The following is a 21680-nucleotide window of genomic DNA, read 5'->3' as shown; positions in this document are numbered from 1 at the left end:
GCCATCTATCAGTGCTGCCCACCAGTGCCCATTATTGCCCCATGAGTGCCGCCCATCAGTGCCACCTATCAGTGCCCATCAGTGCCGCCTATCAGTGCCCATCAGTGCTGCATATCAGTGCCACATATTAGTGCCACCCCATCAGTGCTATTTACAAAATTTTATAACATAAACAAAAAACCTTTTTTTTTTTTTTCAAACTATTCTTTTATTTGTTTAGCAAAAAAGAAAAAACCTTGCGGTGATCAAATACCACCAAAAGAAAGCTCTATTTGTGGGAAAAAAATGACATACATTTTGTTTAAGTACAGTGTTGCATGACCGTGCAATTTTCATTCAAACTGCAACAGCACTAAAAGCTATAAATTGGCCTGGGCGGGAAGGGGGAAAAGTGCAGGGTATTGAAGTGGTTAAGGGTGATGTGGAAATCCTCCTGTGTCTTTGTATTCTGACAGCAGGACTCCCCCAGCATCAGAATACACTGCTTTATGATCAGTTACAGCAACAGTTTTTTTTTTCATTTTGGGATGACGATTTTATGTAAATTACAAAAAACTGATCAGTGTAAGCATCCCTGTCAGTAGTAAATGGTTTGTCTCATCCCTGTAATTGCTACATCTGCAGGACAGCTTGTTCTTTTGAAAAACAACATAATTATTGGCTGGATCTTTAGGTGAAAATAAAAGAAAGAAAGCTTAAAAAAAGAAAACAAATGCAGCCACATTAAAGAATTAGTAAATTGCAATATAATAAATGTCTGCCTTTGGGTTTATTACTGCTTTACATTTACTGAAGGGCAATTTAATACTTCAATAACGAAGACCTTGTGGCAACTGTTTGGGGAAGGCCCTTTTCCATTCCAGCATGACTTTGCCCCTGTACACAAAGGTAGCTCCATAAAGACAGTTTGAGGAATTTGGTGTGGAGGAACTCATGTGGCCTTCACAAATCTCTGACCTCAATTCTACTAAACATCTTCGGAATTATTTAAAATTCCAATTGCAAGTCAGGCCTTCTTATCCAACATCAGTACTTGACCTCACTAATGTTCTTTTGACTGAATGGGCACAAATTCCCACAGCTACGCTACAACATTTTGTGTAGATCCTTCCCAGAAGAGTGCTAAACATTCCCTATGGCGCTCCACACTCCATGGCTTGGCTCTTTTTCCCCAGAGCAATCAGTTTTAACATCTCAGAGGAACACCGCCACCAAAGTCCTCACTATACTAAATGTCTTCTGCAGGATCTGGAACTTCGGTGCTAACAGGACGTGTTACCTGCTAGGCACAAGACTTTATCTTGAGAAAGGCCTATGTCTAATCCGAAACGTATCAGACCAGTATTTGTTCCTGCTGGCAAACGAAGTAAAGAACAATACAATTGTGCACGTCAGGGTGCGGGGTTTCCTATGCCATGGTAAAGTTTCCCAGAAGAGTCAATTATATCCACAAAGGAGCGGTTGGGGCTACTCCACATTATTGCCCATGGTTTTGAAATGGGATGACCAACAAGCATAAATACACTATATTATCAAAAGTATTGGGACGCCCACCTTTACATATACATGATTAGAGTTGAGCGGACACCTGGATGTCCGTGTTCGGCGGGTTCGGATAAAAAAAAGTCCAGGTCCGTGTCCCGGACTTTTTTCGAACTTTACCCGGACACCGAACCCCATTGAAGTCAATGGGGACCCGAACTTTCAGGCACTAAAATGGCTCTAAAAAACCAATGGAAAGGGCTAGACTGCTGCAAATGGCAGCAAAATGTAGTTAAGAACATGGCAAGTGCTCTTAAAAAAAATTCCCCTTTAAATTTGTAATTTTTAAATAGCAGATTAGAACAGCAATCTGTAGTAAAATATAGCTGAACGCTGCACACAACAGACTGATAAAAATATATTTTTTTCTCCCTCCTCCTCAGTGGGCTCAAGTGAGGGCAAAAAGATTGTTTACTGCACCACCCCCCACACAGCAAAATCGATGTAGATCGCTAACGGACGATTGTTCTGTCCTGTGTCTCCTAATCTCTCCCTGCCTAATCTCTCCAGCCTGTCCCTAAAATGCTCAAATATCTTTCCCTGCCTACACTCCGACCTGTCCCTGCATTCTTTTCAGCACAATGTTGTTTTACCCTGTCTGTCCCTAATCAGCAGCAGCCAGCACCTTTCTGTGTGCTCTCTCCCTACACTACAGCAGACTGACGCACCGCGCTGTGTCTCTCGAGCTTATAAAGACCTGGGTCACATGCTTCAGCTGGCCAATCACAGCTACTAATACATTAGTAGGCATGGCTGTGATGGCGCACACCAGTTAAACGCTTGTTGATTGGCTGTTGAAAGCCCGCCATTAAAAGCGCACCATTACATACAAAACAGGAAATAAAATTACCGAACACGGATTTTAAACCTGAACATACAGTAATGTTTTCGGGTCCGTACCGGATAATTGGATTTTTGTTACCCGGACACGGACCTGAAAACAGTCCGTGTTCGCTCAACACTATACATAAACTTTAATGGCATCCCAGTCTTAGTCCGTAGGGTTCAATATTGAGTTGGCCCACCCTTTACAGATAACAACTTCAACTTTTCTGGGAAGGCTGTCCACAAGGTTTAGGAGTGTGTCTATGGGAATGTTTGACCGTTCTTCCAGGAACGCATTTGTAAGGCCAGGCTCACAGTATCCACTGTAATTCATCCCAAAGGTGTTCTATCAGGTTGAGGTCAGGACTCTGTGCTCATCCATGTCTTTATGGGCTTTGCTTTATGCGCTGGTCCAGAACATTTGGTGGAGGGGGGATTATGGTGTGGGGTTGTTTCTCAGGGGTTGGGCTTTACCCCCTAGTTCCAGTGAAGGGAACTCTTAAGGTGTCAGCATACCAAGACAATTTAGACAATTTCATGCTCCCAACTTTGTGGGAACAGTTTGGGGATGGCCCCTTCCTGTTCCAACAGGACTGTGCACCAGTCTGAGTGTCAGGTCACACTTATGCGATGTGGGAAGGCTGCGAATTCGCAGCCTGTTCCCGAATCGCAAACGCACCCTTGGCAGTTCACACTGCCATATGCGATACACTGGGGGTGTCAATGAAATGTTAACGACACCCCCAGTTTGATCGCATATAGCAGTGCGATCTTTACAGTTCGCACAGGATCGGATCGCACAAGTGTGAACCACTGTCCGATCCGATCCTAATGCGGCTAAAAAAAAAAGGGTCATGTGCGACTTTTGTGCGGGTGCAGTGCGAATTTAGCCATACAAAGTGGATGGCTGAATTCTCACCGCACAGCCGATCGCATGTAATGAAGGAGCAGTGCGCTCCGATATTACATGCGATCGCCGCATTCCCAAGAGTGTGAACCGGCCCTTAGTCCACAGGGTTCCATTTTTGACAATATAGTGTAGGTGGAAGGCCCCGTTCACATTGGGGCGATCCGACTTCCCGGGGAGACCTCCGAGGTCGCAGTGCGAGCAGCGCGCCGTGACCTCGGAGCGGCCGGCACGGACTTCAAAACATTGAAGTCTATGACGGTCGTTCCGGGTCGCCCTAAAGAAGCTCCGGACCCTTTTTCTAAGTCGGAGCGACTTGGGTCGCTCCTATTAGAACGGGTCCGCAGCTTCCCTATGGAAGGCGACCTACGGCGACCTGTGAGGCGACCAGGTCGCCTCACAGGTCGCCCCAGTGTGAACGGGGACTAAGGTCAGGTGTTTACAAACATTTGGCAACAGTGTGTATATGACTTTGTTTTGGTACTTTTTCAGCTTTCAAAACAATTTTAACCTATTTGCTGTATTTATTTATTTATTATGTATTATCTTTATTATTCTATCCTAGCCCTGTAGATTCTCTTGAGTAGGTAGTTGTTTTTCCACCATACATGGGGACTTCTGTTTTCAATGGGACTTCTGTTTTCTGGCAGACAGAATTGAATTGCCAGAGCAGTAGCGTACAATCATTGGAACCACATTCTGTATACTGTATTTAAAGAAGAGATAAGGCAACTACATGCTTAATATAACAGCTTTTTAAAACATTAACTCATAGCGATAAAATTATATACATCATACTGATCATGTCAACATATATTATATGTAAAAGAAACTATTTAAAGAATAATTGATTACAATTCATGACTCTAAAGTTAATGGCTGAGATCACAAGTGAGTCACAAACAGTGGTGCATATATGTGACAGTAAAAGAAAGTATTTTTTTTTTGTGGTCTGTGGTTTTCTCTAATTGCTTGTTCTGTTACAGTTGTCAAGAAATCAAAGGGCAGTCCAAGATGTTTTGAGTGTCACTAAACAAGAAGTTAGGGTAAATCTTTAATTGGGGACACCTGTCTGGTGCCTGCCAACTATTAGATGGTGGGATTCCCTTTAATTCTGGGGACATTTTCACTTAGATCCTGTTAGATACCCAGCAAAGAAGTGAGGGTAAGGCTAAATATCTGTGGATAGCTTGCTGCGTTCATATCTGCTATACCCTGCCTTTGGACGCAGCAAGACTTTGTGCCAGGCCGTGTACAAACTGGTCACTTAGCTGCTGCCGGTTTGTGCGCAACCAGAACTCCACAGACATGCCAACCCTGGATGTACTCTCTCTGCGTTCAGGGTCGGTCAGATGAGTGGTTACATGTGAACAGCAGCCAGCAAACAGATGCGCCCGTGGGCTCTACCCAGCCTTCAGGTCCTGGATGAGCCCACCAGCCCATCTGAACCTACATGTGCAAAGAAAGGGAATATTTTGGACTTCCCTGGTTGTAATCTTTGCGCCTGCATAGGAAACCCCATGCATGCACAGATAGCTGATAGAGGGAAATCAGCGTTTGCGCAGATAATGTGCTGCGAGACGCATCCGAGGGGGGAGAGTGGTAGGAGGCAGGGCAGTACAGCATGATGGGTGATGGTCCACTTTATTCTCCAATAAAAAGAACCTAGATTGTTCTAGATGTAGAATTTCCATGATAGTTAGAGTAAATAGTCTTATTGAATAAAGACATAACGCCAGGACCCATGAGTGATATAGCAGAATCCATCCACAGAAATATTTTCTAACTGCATCCTGAGGGATGAGGTGTTTGATTCCATTTATTCGATAATTATGTCTCCATGTCACCTTCCATGGTGACGAGTCTTTAGTTCTCTACGTGATGGTCAATACCAAGCCTTGGTTACATAGGTGTAGAAAGTTCATTATCTGTGACTTTTATTGGGTTTTCATAAGCGTGCTGAACTTGTTCTTCATCACTGGACCTGAAATAAATTGTAAAATTATCAGTTGAACAATATGAAGAACAAGCTCCTTACTAGATGAAAGATACTCTTCGCAGTTTAACAACAAGTCTACCTCTAGGCAAAAACTCCACCCAAACCCAATCAATCCATCAGCTGGCTATACTATTTATTTATTTATTTTTTAAAACAATCTCTTAGGGCTCTTTCACACTATCCGTCCGTTGGACGGAGTCCGTTTTTCTCAGCGGGGGATCGAGCCGCCGATCCCCCACTGAGCAGCAGGAGGACAGCTGGGTCTCCGCGCTGTGTGCGGAGACACAGCTGACAGTTCCCCATGCATCTCTATGGGGGAAATCGGATGTCAACGGACCGTCAGTCCGTTCTCACCCGATCCCATCCGATCCGATCCGCTGGACGGATGGAAAATAGGGTTTCCATCCGTCCAGATTTGACGGATCGGATCGGGTCGGATGTCAGCAGACATGTCTCCGCTGACATCCGATGCCCCATAGGAATGCATGGGGGGACCGTTCAGATCCGCCAAAAAAACGGACAGGCGGATCTGAACGGTACGCCTGTGTGAAAGGGGCCTTAGGCTCCGTTCACATTAGGTCGCTCTGACTTAGGGGGCGACCTGTGAAGTCACGTGCAGCGCGACTTCGGCGCGACTTGCATGGACTTCATAAAATGAATGTCTATGCAAGTCACTCCAGGTCACCCCGAAGTAGTACAGGACCCTCTTTCTAAGTCGGAGCGACTTGTGTCACTCCTATTAGAACCGTTCCTGTACTACACTATGGGACGCGACGGACCGCGTCTTTTCAGGCTGACCAAGTCGCGGTCCAAGTCGGATCAGTGTGAATGGGAACTTAGGCTTGGGTCACACTGCCGCGACTTGTCACATGACAAGTCGCACCCCATTAACTGCAATGGAACCGTTCTAAACGGTGCAACTGAGAAAAAGGTTCTTGCACTACTTTGGGGCAACTTCATCACGACTTGCATTGACTTCTGTTAATGAAGTCGCAAGCAAGCCACAATGAAGTCGCGTGGGAGTCACCTGGCAAAGTCACACCTTAAGTCGTGGAACTTTCCGGTCACGGCAGTGTGAACCGAGCATAAGATCTTTATTTGCTTACTTACTGTTACATGAGCCTTCACAGAGCCTGCCCGGGCAATGGTCGGCCACTGGAGCCCTGGCCTGCTGACCAATCTTGCCGCTGCTCCTTGTCAAGACATCATAACATGACCAGCACTGGATCTTCAAGACCCTGGCAGGTCTTAGAACCTCCCTCAGGCTATTATTGCTGCCTGTGCCCCCATTATGGCCAAAATTCATTCAGCGTGCAACCCTGCCAGCTCCATTTCAATTAACAAAAGTTGATTTTGTGATCAACTTTTGTTTCAGGAGCCAAATGGAAATTTTTTAGTGAAACAGCAGCTGCATTATCTCAGAAGGACTACACCAGCAAACAGGTTTATCTAAACCCATGAATAACCTATTGCAGCTTACTAGTCCTTGGATATGAAGGCTGCATTCGTTATTTCTAATATTGTCTAAGCACATTCGTCATGTATACTTGAATCTTGATGTGCTTTGTGTATTTCCTCCAGATCGCTACAATATACTCATGAGAAATGTTACCTCTGTGCAGGAGTAATAAAGACCGTTCACTGCTGGCCTCTCCCCTTGTGCAGGGTGACTGGTCTTGTCTCCGCCCCTTCTGTAGTTTTCTGCAGTCAGCATATAGTGGGGTCCCTCCAATAGCTTAGTTCTTTGCAAAGGCTAGGTAAAGCATGGTGATGAGGTGGCTGCTACTTTCACAAGGTAATAACTGGACATGCACAGGTTTTTGCTGCACGGAAAGTGGACTGGTAGGCAGGTACAGTCTTTTTTCCTCACTGCAGGTGGTGCTCATCTGCAGCAGCAATGCAGGTGGATGAGGAAGTCAAGAGGAAACTAGTTCCTCTACTTTCTCCTCAGTCACATAGAAGCAACATCTGATTGGATGCTGGAGCTCCATGTAACATTGGTGGCCATCTTGGGTCAGGCAGAGTCTATTTAACCATTTGCCGACCGCTCTATTGCGCGAAACGACGTACCTGTATGTTTCATACAATAGCCACTGGGGGCACTAATTGCCCACAGGGGGAGCCAATCAGCATGTCCGGGGGACGCAATGTTTGCTGGCCACCTGTGATCGCTCCTCCAGAAAGACAGAGCGGCGGTCTGCCTATATAAAAAAGGCAAACCACCGTTCTGTCAGAGATGAACACAGGGATCCTGTGTTCCTGCTATTTATTAACATGGATCTCTGTGTTTATCTATTGAGTCCATCCCCCCACACAGTTAGAAAGCATCCCCTAGGGACACGTTTAACCCCTTGATTGCCCCCTGTTAACCCCCCTCCCTGCCAGTTTCATTAGTACAGTGACAGTGCAGATTTTTAGCACTGATTACTGTAATAATGTCACTGGTCCCCTCAAAAGTGTCAGTTAGGTGTCCGATCTGTAAGCCGTAATGTTGCATTCCCGCTAAAAATCACTGATCACCGCCATTACTAGGAAAAAAAAATAAAAAATCTATCCCCAAGTTTGTAGATGTGATAACTTTTGTGCAAACCAGTCAATATACACTTATTGGGATTTTTTTTTTTACCAAAAATATGTGGCAGAATACATATTGGCCTAAAATTATGAAAACATTACATTTTTTTATTGGCTGTGTTTTATAACAGAAAGTAAAAAAAAATTGTTTTTTATTTTCAGAATTGTCGCTCTTTTTTGTTTATAGCATAAAAAAATTTAAAAAAGGAGAGGTGATCAAATACCACCAAAAGAAAGCTCTTTTTGTGGGGGGAAAAAAAAAAGGACTTCAATTTTATTTGGGTACAGCGTTGCATGACTGCACAATTGTCAGTTAAAGTAACGCAGTGCCGTATCGCAAAAAAATGTCCTAGTCATTAAGAGGGTAAAACCTTCTGGTCCAGAAGTGGTTAAGACCCTGGCTCCCGGGTTTGGCGTGCATTTAATGTGTGGCTAGAGTCAGGGACAGTACCTGTCACAGACTGGCTTGGCCGCATTCAGACGCTGTCTATACGCCGGCACGCCTAAGACCTACTAGTATTATTTCTAGCTGTACATCCTGTGAGTGTTACCGGTCGGGTTGTCTACCAGGCCTGTTGCGTTTTACTGAACTTCAGTTTCAATACAGAACTGTTTTCTGCAACTGGACTCCCCACAGACTTCTATCCTTTCTGGCTATTAAAGAGGAGTTCCACTCAAAAGGGTCTGTCTCCTCCCCCCCTCCGGTGCCACATTTGGCACCTTTCAGGGGGGAGCGGGTATCTGTTTTGCACCTGTTTGGCCCCCTCCTTCTCCCTCCTCTGCTTCTAGGCCAGTAAGAGAGCGCAGCGCGCTTCGCGCGTGCGCAGTAAGGACCCGCTGTTCTGCCCCCCTCCAAAAAAAATATAAATAATTAAGTCAGCAGCTGCACACACTGTAGCTGCTGACTTTTAATATTAGGACACTTACCTGTCCTGGAGTCCAGCGATGTCTGCACCACAGCCGAAGTTGCTGTCGAATGCTGTCGCCGCCGTTGCCGGTAAGGGAACCCGGCAGTGAAGCCGCCTGTCCTGGAGTCCAGCGATGTCGGCACCACAGCCGATGTTGCTGTCGAATGCTGTCGCCGCCGTTGCCAGTAAGGGAACCCGGCAGTTAAGCCATCCAGCGATGTCGGCACCACAGCCGATGTTGCTGTCGAATGCTGTCGCCGCCATTGCCAGTAAGGGAACCCGGCAGTTAAGCCATCCAGCGATGTTGGCACCACAGCCGATGTTGCTGTCGAATGCTGTCGCCGCCATTGCCAGTAAGGGAACCCGGCAGTTAAGCCATCCAGCGATGTCGGCACCACAGCCGAGGTTGCTGTTGAATGCTGTCGCCGCCGTTGCCGGTAAGGGAACCCGGCAGTGAAGCCGCCTGTCCTGGAGTCCAGCGATGTCGGCACCACAGCCGATGTTGCTGTCGAATGCTGTCGCCGCCGTTGCCGGTAAGGGAACCCGGCAGTGAAGCTATCCAGCGATGTCGGCACCACAGCCGATGTTGCTGTTGAATGCTGTCGCCGCCATTGCCAGTAAGGGAACCCGGCAGTTAAGCCATCCAGCGATGTCGGCACCACAGCCGAGGTTGCTGTTGAATGCTGTCGCCGCCGTTGCCGGTAAGGGAACCTGACAGTGAAGCCTTACGCAAAGGCGGCGACAGCATTCAACAGCAACATCGGCTGTGGTGCCGACATCGCTGGACTCCAGGACAGGCGGCTTCACTGCCGGGTTCCCTTACCGGCAACGGCGGCGACAGCAACATCGGCTGTGGTGCCGACATCGCTGGACTCCAGGACAGGTAAGTGTCATAATTTTTAAAGTCAACAGCTACAGTGTGTGCAGCTGCTGACGTAATTTTTTTTTTTTGTGGGGGGGGGGGGGGGGGGGGGGGGAGAACACAGATTTAAGGAATCGTTTAAATGGAAGTTATTGTGCCCGCAGTTCCGCTTTACCATACAGGAAAAGATTTCCACACTTACCTTGTAACATAGCGCCCAGTGCTGCCATTGAGAATAGCCCCATCATCACATTTTCCCATAGAGAATGACTCTACGTTAGTCCTAGAGGAAAGCAAAATACACATTCAGAACAAAAGGACTTCCATCTGCAGAAGACATCGGATGACAAAGGACTTCCCAGTGCTTGATAGTGGTTTAAATCAAATTTATATTAATAGTATTTTAATATTAAATGTTTTTTGAATATTTAAAGTGGAACTCCAGCAAAAACGTTCTATTGTTCTGGCAACCCAAACAGTCCTGTCTGGCAGGGAAAGACACACACACACACACACAGTGACTGGACAGTGAATGCAGCAGGCTAATAAGTCCATCTCCCTGTCACTCTGCTCTCTCTTCCTATCAGCATGCTTCATGCACTGCAGCACACTTGAATGTCTCTCCTGGTACAGCTTTTCCCTCTCCAAGTCTGAGCTCTACTGTACAGGGACTGCAACAGGCTGATATCAGGTCAAATTTAGGCACTTACACTGCTTGCATGAAAAATAAAATACACCCTGCTGCTTTATTGGCATCCCAGTCTTAGTCCATAGGGTTCAGTATTGAGTTGGCCCACCCTTTGCAGCTATAACAGCTTCAACACTTCTGGGAAGGCTGTCCACAAGGTTTAGGAGTGTGTCTATGGGAATGTTTGACCATTCTTCCAGAAGCAAATTTTTGAGGTTAGGCACTGATGTTGGACGAGAAGACCTTCCTTTTTGTACTGGTCCAAATCATTTGGTGGAGGGGGGATTATGGTGTTGGGTTGTTTTTCAGGGGTTGGGCTTGGCCCCTTCGTTCCAGTGAAGGGAAATCTTAAGGCATCAGCATACCAAGACATTTTGGACAATTTCATGCTCCCAAGTTCCTGGGAAGAGTTTGGGGATGGCCCTTCCTGTTCCAACATGACTGCGCACCAGTGCACAAAGCAAGGTCCACAAAGACATGGATGAGCAAGTTTGGGGTGGAGGAACTTGACTGGTCTGCACAGAGTCCTGACCTCAACCCGATAGAACACCTTTGGGATGAATTAGAGCGGACACTGTGAGCCAGGCCTTCTCGTCCACATCAGTGCCTGGCCTCACAAATGCGCTTCTGAAGGAATGGTCAAACATTCCCATAGACACTACTAATCCTTGCTGACAGCCTTCCCAGAAGAGTTGAAGCTGTTATAGCTGCAAATGGTGGGCCAACTCAATATTGAACCCTACCTACTAATACTGAGAAGCCATTAAAATATATGTGCATGTAAAGGCGGGCGTCCCAATACTTTTGATAATATAGTGTACATTGAGTAAAGGAGTGTAGTAACATGGGACTGTACATTTTACAGAGGGACTCTGTATATTTTTCTTAGCTGCACACAGTGTACGGCTCATCTCTACATTGGGGTTCCACCATAATGTTGGCTTTCACATGATTCATTATCTACCCTAGGGGCTTGTTTACATTAGCGGTGGGGGGGGGGGGCATAAAACCATGTGGTTGAGCTGCGTTTTTTGCTGCCATCAACTATTTCCCTTTATCTGCAAAGGCAGCGGCTCTGAGTGTACACATGCCATGGCAGGAATTTTACCCCTGTTGTGCTCGGCGGACACCACTGCCTGCTGAATGCAACCCATTACCATGAAAGGGCTGCGCTGCAACTGGTATGGTGCCAGCGGTCTATCAGATTACCGATACCCATCAGATTGTGTAAGAGAAGAACAAAAAATACTTCCTGCGCATGCGCTATGCGTTCCAACATGCATTCCACACACTTCATGATCTGATGGGGAGCGGTAATCTGATAGAACACCCATGCGGACATCTTACTACACCCAGCTACATCTTGATTTTCAGAATAATTTTAGCAATAAAGTGAGCGTATATAAATACAGTATATTGATATCTGTGATGCTGTTTGGATGTTTCATTTTGAAAGCATAAAGCTTTAGCGCTGAGCAAGTGCGGGGTGTGGATGCGCCACACAGCATCATTGGTTGTTATGGTGTAGGCAGCTGCCGGTGTTCTATCAGATTACCGCTCCCCATCAGATCATGAAGTGTTTAGAACGCATAGTGCCATGGAACGCATGTTGGAATGCATAGCGCATGCGCAGCAAGTATTTTTTGGTCGGAACATCGCTGCTATTAAACGATCTGACGGGTAGCGGTAATCTGATAGAACACTGGCAGCTGCCTGCACCATAACAACCAATGATGCTGTGTGGCCCATCCAGTGGCGGCTGGTGTATACGGGGCGCAGGGGCGCTGCCCCCCCATCCATGCGTCCGGCCCCCTACTCTACATGTGGGGCACCAGATGCATGGAGTTCAATGGGACTTTTTTTTTTTTTTAGCCATTTGATTAGAGCCAGAGGCTCTCACAGGCTAAAAAAAAGGGTGGGCTCGGGGCGCAGAGCAGTGCGCCCTGAGCCCACCCAGTTGTGTGAAAATAGCGAATGAAAATTCGCTATTGTCACATGGATCCTCCTCCTGGCCAATCAGGAAGCGGGTTCTGAGACCCGTTTCCTAATTGGCTGAAAGGAGAAGCCATGATAAAGGAAAAGGAATTGGCAGCACTCCAGGTTGAGTCAAAATCCAGATTTATTGACTGGACATCCAAATATGACAATCCTGACAAGGTAGACGCGTTTCACACACTGACTGTGTGCTTAATCATTATTGATTAATTAGTAATGATTAAGCACACAGTCAGTGTGTGAAACGCGTCTACCTTGTAACGATTGTCATATTTGGATGTCCAGTCATTAAATCTGGATTTTGACTCAACCTGGAGTGCTGCCAATTCCCTTTACTTTAACAAGTTTCCACGGAGGCGAGCCGGGGCATGCACCGGTGTGAGTCATCAGGCAATTACACCACCTTGAGCAGTGAGCTCTTGTCTCTTCAAGGAGAAGCCATGCCATTGGGCATGGAGGAGGAGGGAGGAAACGCAGAAGCCACCGCCGCTGTCACCGCCGCTGATGTCCAGGCAGGGTGAGTGATCCTGTTCTGGGGGCCCTGTCCTGTCCTGGGGGTTCTGTCCTGGTCCGGGGGTATGCAGCCTGGTGTGGGTCTGGGGGGGGGTGTATGGTGCGGTCCGTCTGCCGCCCCCCCCCGCCCATGGAGCACCAGCCACCACTGGGCCCATCCACCAGCACCCTAGCAACCAGCCCTATTACACTGCTTTGTATACACATGGAGTGTTCGTTGTAGTCCCAGTGCTGACCCCCCCCCCCGCCCCCCCCAAGAGTTCCCTGGGACGGTCACCTCACTTTTCCTCTGGATAAGCATAAAAGTCAGATAAATAGTATTTTTAAAAAGGCGGCCAACAATGGCTTCCTCTTTTTTGTTTGGGCAGTAAGCTACTTCAATGATCTGTGGTCCGTGAATTTCTTTCCACCCACCAAGCTGTCCTCTGCCCTCGGTTGGCATACAGATTAGTCATGTGTGTTATTGAATATTCATTCACAGACCGAGGCCAGCAAGTGAAGACAGACAGGAGTTGTGGTGAGGGTGGGGTGTGTTGGTATACATGTATACCTTACATTACACAATCCTTTCTCTTCCACTAAGTAAACTATGCATGGCTCACAAAAGACTTTGTTTTTCTATGTTGCAAGCAATTAAGCAGAAAAGAGCACTCCTTATAAAATGCATTGATACTGAATAATACGACGCTCTGCCTGTACAAACATTTGGAGTTTGTTAATCTATCCAAATAATTGGGCTGTCTTACGTTAAAATGTATAAAAAAAAAAAAAAGAAAAAAAAATGAAAAGCAAAACTCCATTTAAAAGTCAATTGCCTTTCAATCACTTAAAGCCTAACTCCACTTTTGTTGAGAAAAAAAAAAAAAAAAAAGCCATTCCCCTCTGGGTGATCTCTGTACATTGCAAGGATTTTAACAAAATTTGTTGCAGGTGTGCTGTAGCGCAAGAAGCATGCTGATAGGAGGGGAGAGATGAGCTCATTGGTCTTCTGCTTCTCTTTTAACTGAGGGAGACCTGTAAGTGCTACTTAACTGCTGCTGCAAAAAAAGAATCAGGTCTCCTGATTTACCAGACAGGACTGTGCTGGGTAGCAGAGCTGTGTATATCTTAGGAATGCATGGACAGAGATACAACACTATGCAGGTAAAACATGTATGTATTTTATTTGTGCATGAAGTGGTTTAGTGTTTGGTGGTGTTGGTTTAGTCTCAATTTCAGATAACTTACTTCGATCTTTTGTTCCAATATATGTTGACCACGTAGAGGACGAGGACAAGGAAAAGGAAAACTGTCATTGCTATAAGGCCGGTGCCCCACTGAGGAATCTTTCTCACCTCTTTATTTCCTCCTGTAAAACAACCATTTACAGGCTGTTAGAGTATTTCAGGCAATCATGAAAACAGCATGTGCAAACTTTGCACAGGCACCAGGAATTACTCATTACTCACTATGGACAGCAGATGGCCTCATGTTTTCTTTCCTTCCGGGTAATATTACTCCTAACAGCTAGACATGAACTCAGGACCATTCTAATCATTGCTATTATGGTCTTTTTGAGACACCCATGCCCAAAGTGAGGCTTGGTTTGTGCTTATTAGTCACTCGTCATTCCGGTCCGTAGGATGGTGACTATTGTGCCGAATAAATTCTGGCACCTGCGCACCAGGTGACGTCTTTGAGGACGAAACGTGTCGCGTTGCCTATAATTCAGGCCATTGCATTCTGATATTCCATGCTGGATGTTGTTACAAGTGCTTGTTTCTTGGATAGGATTGGCGGTCCCATCGTGGATTCACGTTTGGAAATCTTCAGAGTTGCTTTAACCACTTGCCGATCAGCCGCCGTAGTTTTACTGCGGCAGGTCGGCTCTGTCCGGTGAAACAACGTACAGTGGGTACGGAAAGTATTCAGACCCCCTTAAATTTTTCACTCTTTGTTATATTGCAGCCATTTGCTAAAATCATTTAAGTTCATTCTTCTTCCTCATGAATGTACACATAGCACCCCATACTGACAGAAAAACACAGAATTGTTGACATTGTTGCAGATTTATTAAAAAAGAAAAACTGAAATATCACATGGTCCTAAGTATTCAGACCCTTTGCTGTGACACTCATATATTTAACTCAGGTGCTTTCCATTTCTTCTGATCATCCTTGAGATGGTTCTATACCTTCATTTGAGTCCAGCTGTGTTTGATTATACTGATTGGACTTGATTAGGAAAGCCACACACCTGTCTATATAAGACCTTCCAGATCACAATGCATGTCAGAGCAAATGAGAATCATGAGGTCAAAGGAACTGCTTGAAGAGCTCAGAGACAGAATTGTGGCAAGGCACAAATGTGGCCAAGGTTACAAAAAGATTTCTGCTGCACTTAAGGTTCCTAAGAGCACAGTGGCCTCCATAATCCTCAAATGGAAGACGTTTGGGACGACCAGAACCCTTCCTAGAGCTGGCCGTCCGGCCAAACTGAGCTATCGGGGGAGAAGAGCCTTGGTGAGAGAGGTAAAGAAGAACCCAAAGATCACTGTGGCTGAGCTCCAGAGATGCAGTCAGGAGATGGGAGGAAGTTGTAGAAAGTCAACCATCACTGCAGCCCTCCACCAGTCGGGGCTTTATGGCAGAGTGGCCCGACGGAAGGCTCTCCTCAGTGTAAGACACATGAAAGCCTGCATGGAGTTTGCTAAAAAACACCTGAAGGACTCCAAGATGGTGAGAAATAACATTCTCTGGTCTGATGAGACCAAAATAGAACTTTTTGGCCTTAATTCTAAGCGGTATGTGTGGAGAAAACCAGGCACTGCTCATCACCTGTCCTATACAGTCCCAACAGTGAAGCATGGTGGTGGCAGCATCATGCTGTGGGGGTGTTTTTCAGCTGCAGGGACAGGACGACTGGTTGCAATCGAGGGAAAGATGAATGCGGCCAAGTACAGGGATATCCTGGACAAAAACCTTCTCCAGAGTGCTCTGGACCTCAGACTGGGCCGAAGGTTTACCTTCCAACAAGACAATGACCCTAAGCACACAGCTAAAATAACGAAGGAGTGGCTTCACAACAACTCCGTGACTGTTCTTGAATGGCCCAGCCAGAGCCCTGACTTAAACCCAATTGAGCATCTCTGGAGAGACCTAAAAATGGCTGTCCACCAACGTTTACCATCCAACCTGACAGAACTGGAGAGGATCTGCAAGGAGGAATGGCAGAGGATCCCCAAATCCAGGTGTGAAAGACTTGTTGCATCTTTCCCAAAAAGACTCCTGGCTGTATTAGATCAAAAGGGGGCTTCTACTAAATACTGAGCAAAGGGTCTGAATACTTAGGACCATGTGATATTTCAGTTTTTCTTTTTTAATAAATCTGCAACAATGTCAACAATTCTGTGTTTTTCTGTCAGTATGGGGTGCTATGTGTACATTCATGAGGAAGAAGAATGAACCTAAATGATTTTTGCAAATGGCTGCAATATAACAAAGAGTGAAAAATTTAAGGGGTTCTGAATACTTTCCGTACCCACTGTACCTGTACGTCGCTTAGGGGGGACCGTTAATGGGGGCATGCATGTGCGCCCATTGTCCACAGGGGGAGCCAATCAGCGGGTCCGGCAGCCGCGATTACCGCCGGGCACCCTCGATTGCTCCCCATGGAGACAGAACACGGCAGACTGCTGTTCTGTCAGTTATGAACACAGGGATCCGGTGTTCCTCTTATTTAAGTACACAGGTCTCTGTGTTCATGCAATAAGCCCATGCCCTCCACAGTTAGAAAGCATCCCCCGAGACACATTTAACCCTTTGATCGCCACTGGTGTTAACCCCTTCCCTGCCAGTCGGCCACCCATGATCGCTCCTTCAGAGGAACAGAGTGGCGGTCTGCCGTTGTAAACACAGCAGACCACTGTTCTGTCAGTAATGAACACAGGGATCCAGTGTTACTCCTATTTAGGAACACAGTTCTCTGTGTTCATTCAGCAAGCCCATACCCCACACAGTTAGAAAGCACCCCCTAGGGACACATTTAACCCTTTGATCGGCCTAGGTGTTAACCCCTTCCCTGCCAGTGTCATTATTACAGTAACAGTGCATATTTTAGCACTTATTACTGTAGTAATGTCACTGGTCCCCCCAAAGTGTCTAAAATGTCAGTTAGGGGTCCGATCTGTCCGCCGCAATGTCGCAGTAAAAAAAAAAAAAAAAAAATCACAACGCAGTGCCATATCGGAAAAATTGGCCTGGTCTTTAGGGGGGTAAAACCTTACCGTTCATAAGCGGTTAAAACATCATCTCTGGATACACCCAAGTGTTGCTGACTGAGTGTGATGGGTATCGGAGTCCACGCTCTCTGGTAAGCAGCTTATCCTCAGAATGGAGGACAGTCACATAGTGGTGATGGAAGCACGGACGGTGCACCGGGATTTTTATCTTCCCATTTCTGTGGACTTTTTTTTATCATTATTATTTAATATTGGCCCTTTTGCACTTCATATCTTACCAGATATTGTTTGATATATTTATATTTATGTTTGTTTAGCGCTGACTTTTTTCACTATATACTTTAATTGACAGGTTTTGTCCATTGTAATGCGAGCGGCTGTATACACATAGGAGTTAGACCTACTCACCTTAGGCACCCAATACCGGCTTATATACCTATGCAAGAATCAAGATGATTTGTGGACCAATGTGGCGCTCATAGGCACCCTGTGCGGACGCCATCTTTCTTCCTTTACCACCTTACCCAGCGAACTATGTGTATTGGAAACCTGGCATTCCTCCCTTTCGGTATACTTACCGTTTTAACTTACAGCCCATCTCTCTCTCTATACGAGGACTCCTTTTGGTAGGTACTACTACTCAGTAATTATGATATTCTATACGCAAACATGTTTCTTTCTAAGCATATTTTTACCTACACAACACTAAAAGAAAAATTTATTTTTATAGGCACAATTAGTGTTTTGAACTTTGGTTGACCCCCGAAGAAGGGTACTATACCCGAAACGCGTAGGGTCCTGTCCGTTTCTCTTCACCAGCTGTACCTAGGAGTCTTCTGTGCTGAGGATGGTCTGTCTTTGCATGCAATTTTAATCTGTGATGTATACCCAGTTGTAAACCGTTTGGAACATGCATCTACTGTATAATTATGTTTTATGTTTTCTTTTTTGTATAAATAAAGTTTGATCTTTTTATTACCTTGTTGTATACCTCTTTTCAGTGCTTAGTGGCATTCACAGTCCCCAAAAAAAAATAAATAAAAAAAAAAAATCGGGGGTACCCTCCTTGTCTCTACCAATATACAAGTAGATTTTCTTTTCCTGCATTCACATGACCAGCACTGAAGGGAGTCTTCAGCAGTATTTGCCCCAAGAAAACTATGTATATCATCCCTTTTAATTATTCTTTATGTATCCATCCAAGCAAGAAAGGAATAAAACTTAACAAGCGTAAACATCCACATTCAACTACTTAGGGAACAATGATACCTTTGTCTGCCTTGTTACACAACAGATTCTGTTCAGAGACTCCAGTTCCAAACGTCTGCAGAAATTTTTTTCTACGTTTATATACAAGATCAAATTTCAGGTGAATCCTCTCCAAACTCTCCTAGTTCAGATAGGAGGTCGCAGGAATCTCTTGTTGGCCATAGATGGAACATTTTTTCAGAGTAGAGATTTCAGAGCCCAGAGTATTTTCATCTAAACTGGCTATACACAGCTTGAGTTTTGGCCGATTCCCATTGAATGGTCATGGTTGGCTTTGTCTGCAATCAACTCACTTAAAAACCTGAAGGAGCTGGGTGGAAAATTGTCAGCTGAACAGTGACTTCATCTCAAAGGACATCAGACTGGGCGACTGGGCATGGGGAAAAAAATGTAAGTTCTGCTCCAAAACTTTCTGCTCTCCCTTTGCTAAAAGAATGAGAGTGCTGCGGAAACTGGGCAAGTCCAATAAAGCGGTCATAAAAGCCAACACGTTTCAGAGGCTCAACACTCCCCCTTCATCAGGGCTTAGATGCTGACAATAAACAGGAAGAATATTGGACAACAAGTTCTAACAAAAAATATATATTTATGTTTATACTGAACGCCACCGCTTACACAGTTTCTGTGGTGCTCTCATTGCCTCTACATTTCTTTGAGTAGATAGATTCATTGAAGGGTACAATATACTAGGTATATTTCCCTCTGAAGACATCTAGCCAATGACAAAACGCGTTAGTGGAACGCACGTCGTTACATCACATGAGCTTGGTGGTAGCTCGCACATGTGACAGCATTTTATCCAATTTTACTTGTTTTATTTGCTTCTGCTTACACTTGGACCCTTGTAATGGCTTATTTGGATATTGTGCAATAAAAATACTTGTTGAAAAACGTTACTGCGCTATCTGGACCTTCCCTTTCTTTTATACATCCCTGGTTGGAGGTGGATGACAGGAGGAGCGTTGCTGTAGGAGAAGGTGTCTATCTGGAGGGAACGTATCCTGGCCCTGGAGGTCACCAAAGCCCTTATGGTCTTAGTGTCGTAAGGCACATAGGACCCATATGATCTGGTGAGTGTGAAATTCTTCTATTTGTCACGGTGGAGCACAAGGAGTGACACTAGGGATAGAGTGGAAAACCTATCACGGAGCACCAAGCACTATTTACTGTGCACTTTATTTTGAACTTTCACCATTAAGAAGTCACATTGTAATACATTTTTTTGCACATGAACTTTAAGAAAATTTTATGAGGGTATTTATGCACCTCGTGCACTGTATCATTTCCGTTAGTAATCTATTATAATTATATTCATTATATTTATTATAATTCTTGCATTTATATATTTAAGGTGTATCTATTTTTATATACCAATTGTAATAGATCACGGGGGTTGCTTACACCATATATGCACTTTAATAATTTTTGAATATTTTTAACAGTGTTAGAACTGTTTCCTTTATTAATATTTTTTATTCAAGCAAGCGCTATAGGTAATCCTATACAAGCAGATTACTTCACATTTGAGATAGATTCATACCAGATGCGGTGGGACTGTGTTGTCCCCAGGGGTTCTTTTCTCAGAGAATAGGTGCAGGAACTCCTCCTTTCTGGGTCACCCCTTGACTCCGCCCCCTACCCACCTCAGAGCACCATTCCTTGGGTCCACCCCTTGCCCACCTCCCAGTACAACCACTTTTTTAGAGAATACAGAACCAAGTATTATTTGTATAGAAGCAGAGGGCCTGAGTCAGAGGTGGTGGCACTGAGTTCCACCAAGTTCCAGCTGAAAAATACCCTGGTTGTCCCACCCCATGGACAATGCAAAATGCCTGGTCTTTGATGTGCCCGGTTCATACCACTGCATTGTGTGCAGGTATGATGTGCTGAATAAGTTACTGCATGCTGTACTTTTTTCAGCGCAAGTGTGCTGAGAGGCAATCCGCTGCCTTGCGCCACACGCTGAACTTTATAAAATGTCTGTGTGACATCTCAATAAAGTTTGTTTTAAAAAAAGCAAACTGTGTTCTGCTGAGCTTTGCACATCGTCATAGCTCTGATCTCGGTCAGATCGCACAGCGGACCAGCTATACTGCAATGCAGGGACTGGCGTGAACCAGCCCATTGGGTTTGTTCACATGGGTGGCCTGGGGGTGGTAAAAGAGGGGGGGGGGGGTCTTACTGCCCACTGACCAACCACCTAAAGAAGGGCATGCAGCCGCTCAGGGATGTACACATGGGGTGGCAAAAATGTAACAGCCCATTTAAGTGTGTAAGGTTGCGTCAAAACCGCATAAAATGTACATGGTTGTGCGGCATTTAATGGGTTAAAACATCCTTACTGCCTCTGAAAAGTGATCTCCTGTGGATTGCTTTTCACCCCTAGCAAGTGGTTTTGGTTGTATGGATGAGCCCTATGACTACTCTGGAGACCTCCTGGAATACCCCAACTGGAATCTACCTGCCTCCAAAATTCAGAGCTACCGTTCTCATTCTGGGTCCAGTGCTCCTTTACCATACAACCTGCTGTCCATCACTAATGCCTCGTACACACGCATCGATTATTGGCCGGGAATTTTCGGCCAGCGTCCGATTGGCCGATTTTCGGCTTGTTAGTATGATACTTTCGACAACCGACTCCGACTTTTCGGCCGAATAAAATCTGGTGTGCAGGCTATAAAATTTTTGTTGGCCGTCCACACAACGGCCGATTTTCCGTCAGTCAGTACAGATTTTAAGAAAGGAGGTAAAGGTATACTTTGTGATGACAACCTCTTATTTAAAACAACTGTGATTCGTTTTTTTCTTAATTATTGGTTCTCCTTCCTCCTTAATATTTTTTTTCAGCCTTTGGTTAGATAAGTTTTAGCGCAAAATTATTTAAAATGGCAAAAATTATTTAGTACAAGAAACCAGCTGTTGACATGTAAAACAGACAAGATGCAGTCTAATGAAAGTTGTAAAATAAACTTTTCTGCTGTAATTAAACAGGAATAGAATAATTGCCTATGATCTACCTACATAGGACTTACCTGACTGGCAGGAAACGTGTCCTAGGGACAGCAGTAGGAGAAGGGTGAGCTTTAGGGACAGCATGGTCTTCCAGAACGTACCGTCTCCAATGTGAATAGGGAACTCAGAATCACATCAATACAAAACTCGGAAACCAGGAAGAATTCCAGAGCAGTTAATGGTAAACCTGCCTGCAATTTGGGAACACCTCTTACCTCTTGGCTTTTGGGAGGGGCCTGGCACCCGTCTCTGTAGATAGTTTAGCAATAACAGGTAAAAGGAAATAAATGGCTGGATTAAGACTAAACCAGCTGAACAACTGAGGACACAACATAACCTTATTAGATGAAGCCTCCATTGTTATTAT

The 21680-nt window shown here is 45.3% G+C and overlaps 1 protein-coding gene across 1 annotated transcript; it reads right to left on the bottom strand.

Moving 5' to 3' along the window:
- Positions 1-5155: 5155 nt before the first annotated feature.
- PDZK1IP1 (PDZK1 interacting protein 1) lies at positions 5156-21477 on the bottom strand. The gene is made up of 4 exons (XM_082266632.1): positions 21334-21477; positions 14041-14161; positions 9820-9900; positions 5156-5258 (listed from the first exon to the last, which is right to left on the bottom strand). Exons 1-4 carry the CDS (start codon positions 21395-21397, stop codon positions 5177-5179), a joined length of 348 nt encoding a protein of 115 aa, XP_082122758.1. The 5' UTR covers positions 21398-21477; the 3' UTR covers positions 5156-5176.
- Between the last annotated feature and the right edge of the window lie 203 nt (positions 21478-21680).

This window comes from Pelophylax lessonae (genome assembly GCF_965119305.1).
Source record: "Pelophylax lessonae genome assembly, chromosome: 8".
Classification (NCBI taxonomy): Eukaryota; Metazoa; Chordata; class Amphibia; order Anura; family Ranidae; genus Pelophylax; species Pelophylax lessonae.
The sequence above is the reverse complement of the archived record's forward strand: the minus strand, read 5'-3'. Positions and strand labels throughout refer to the sequence as shown.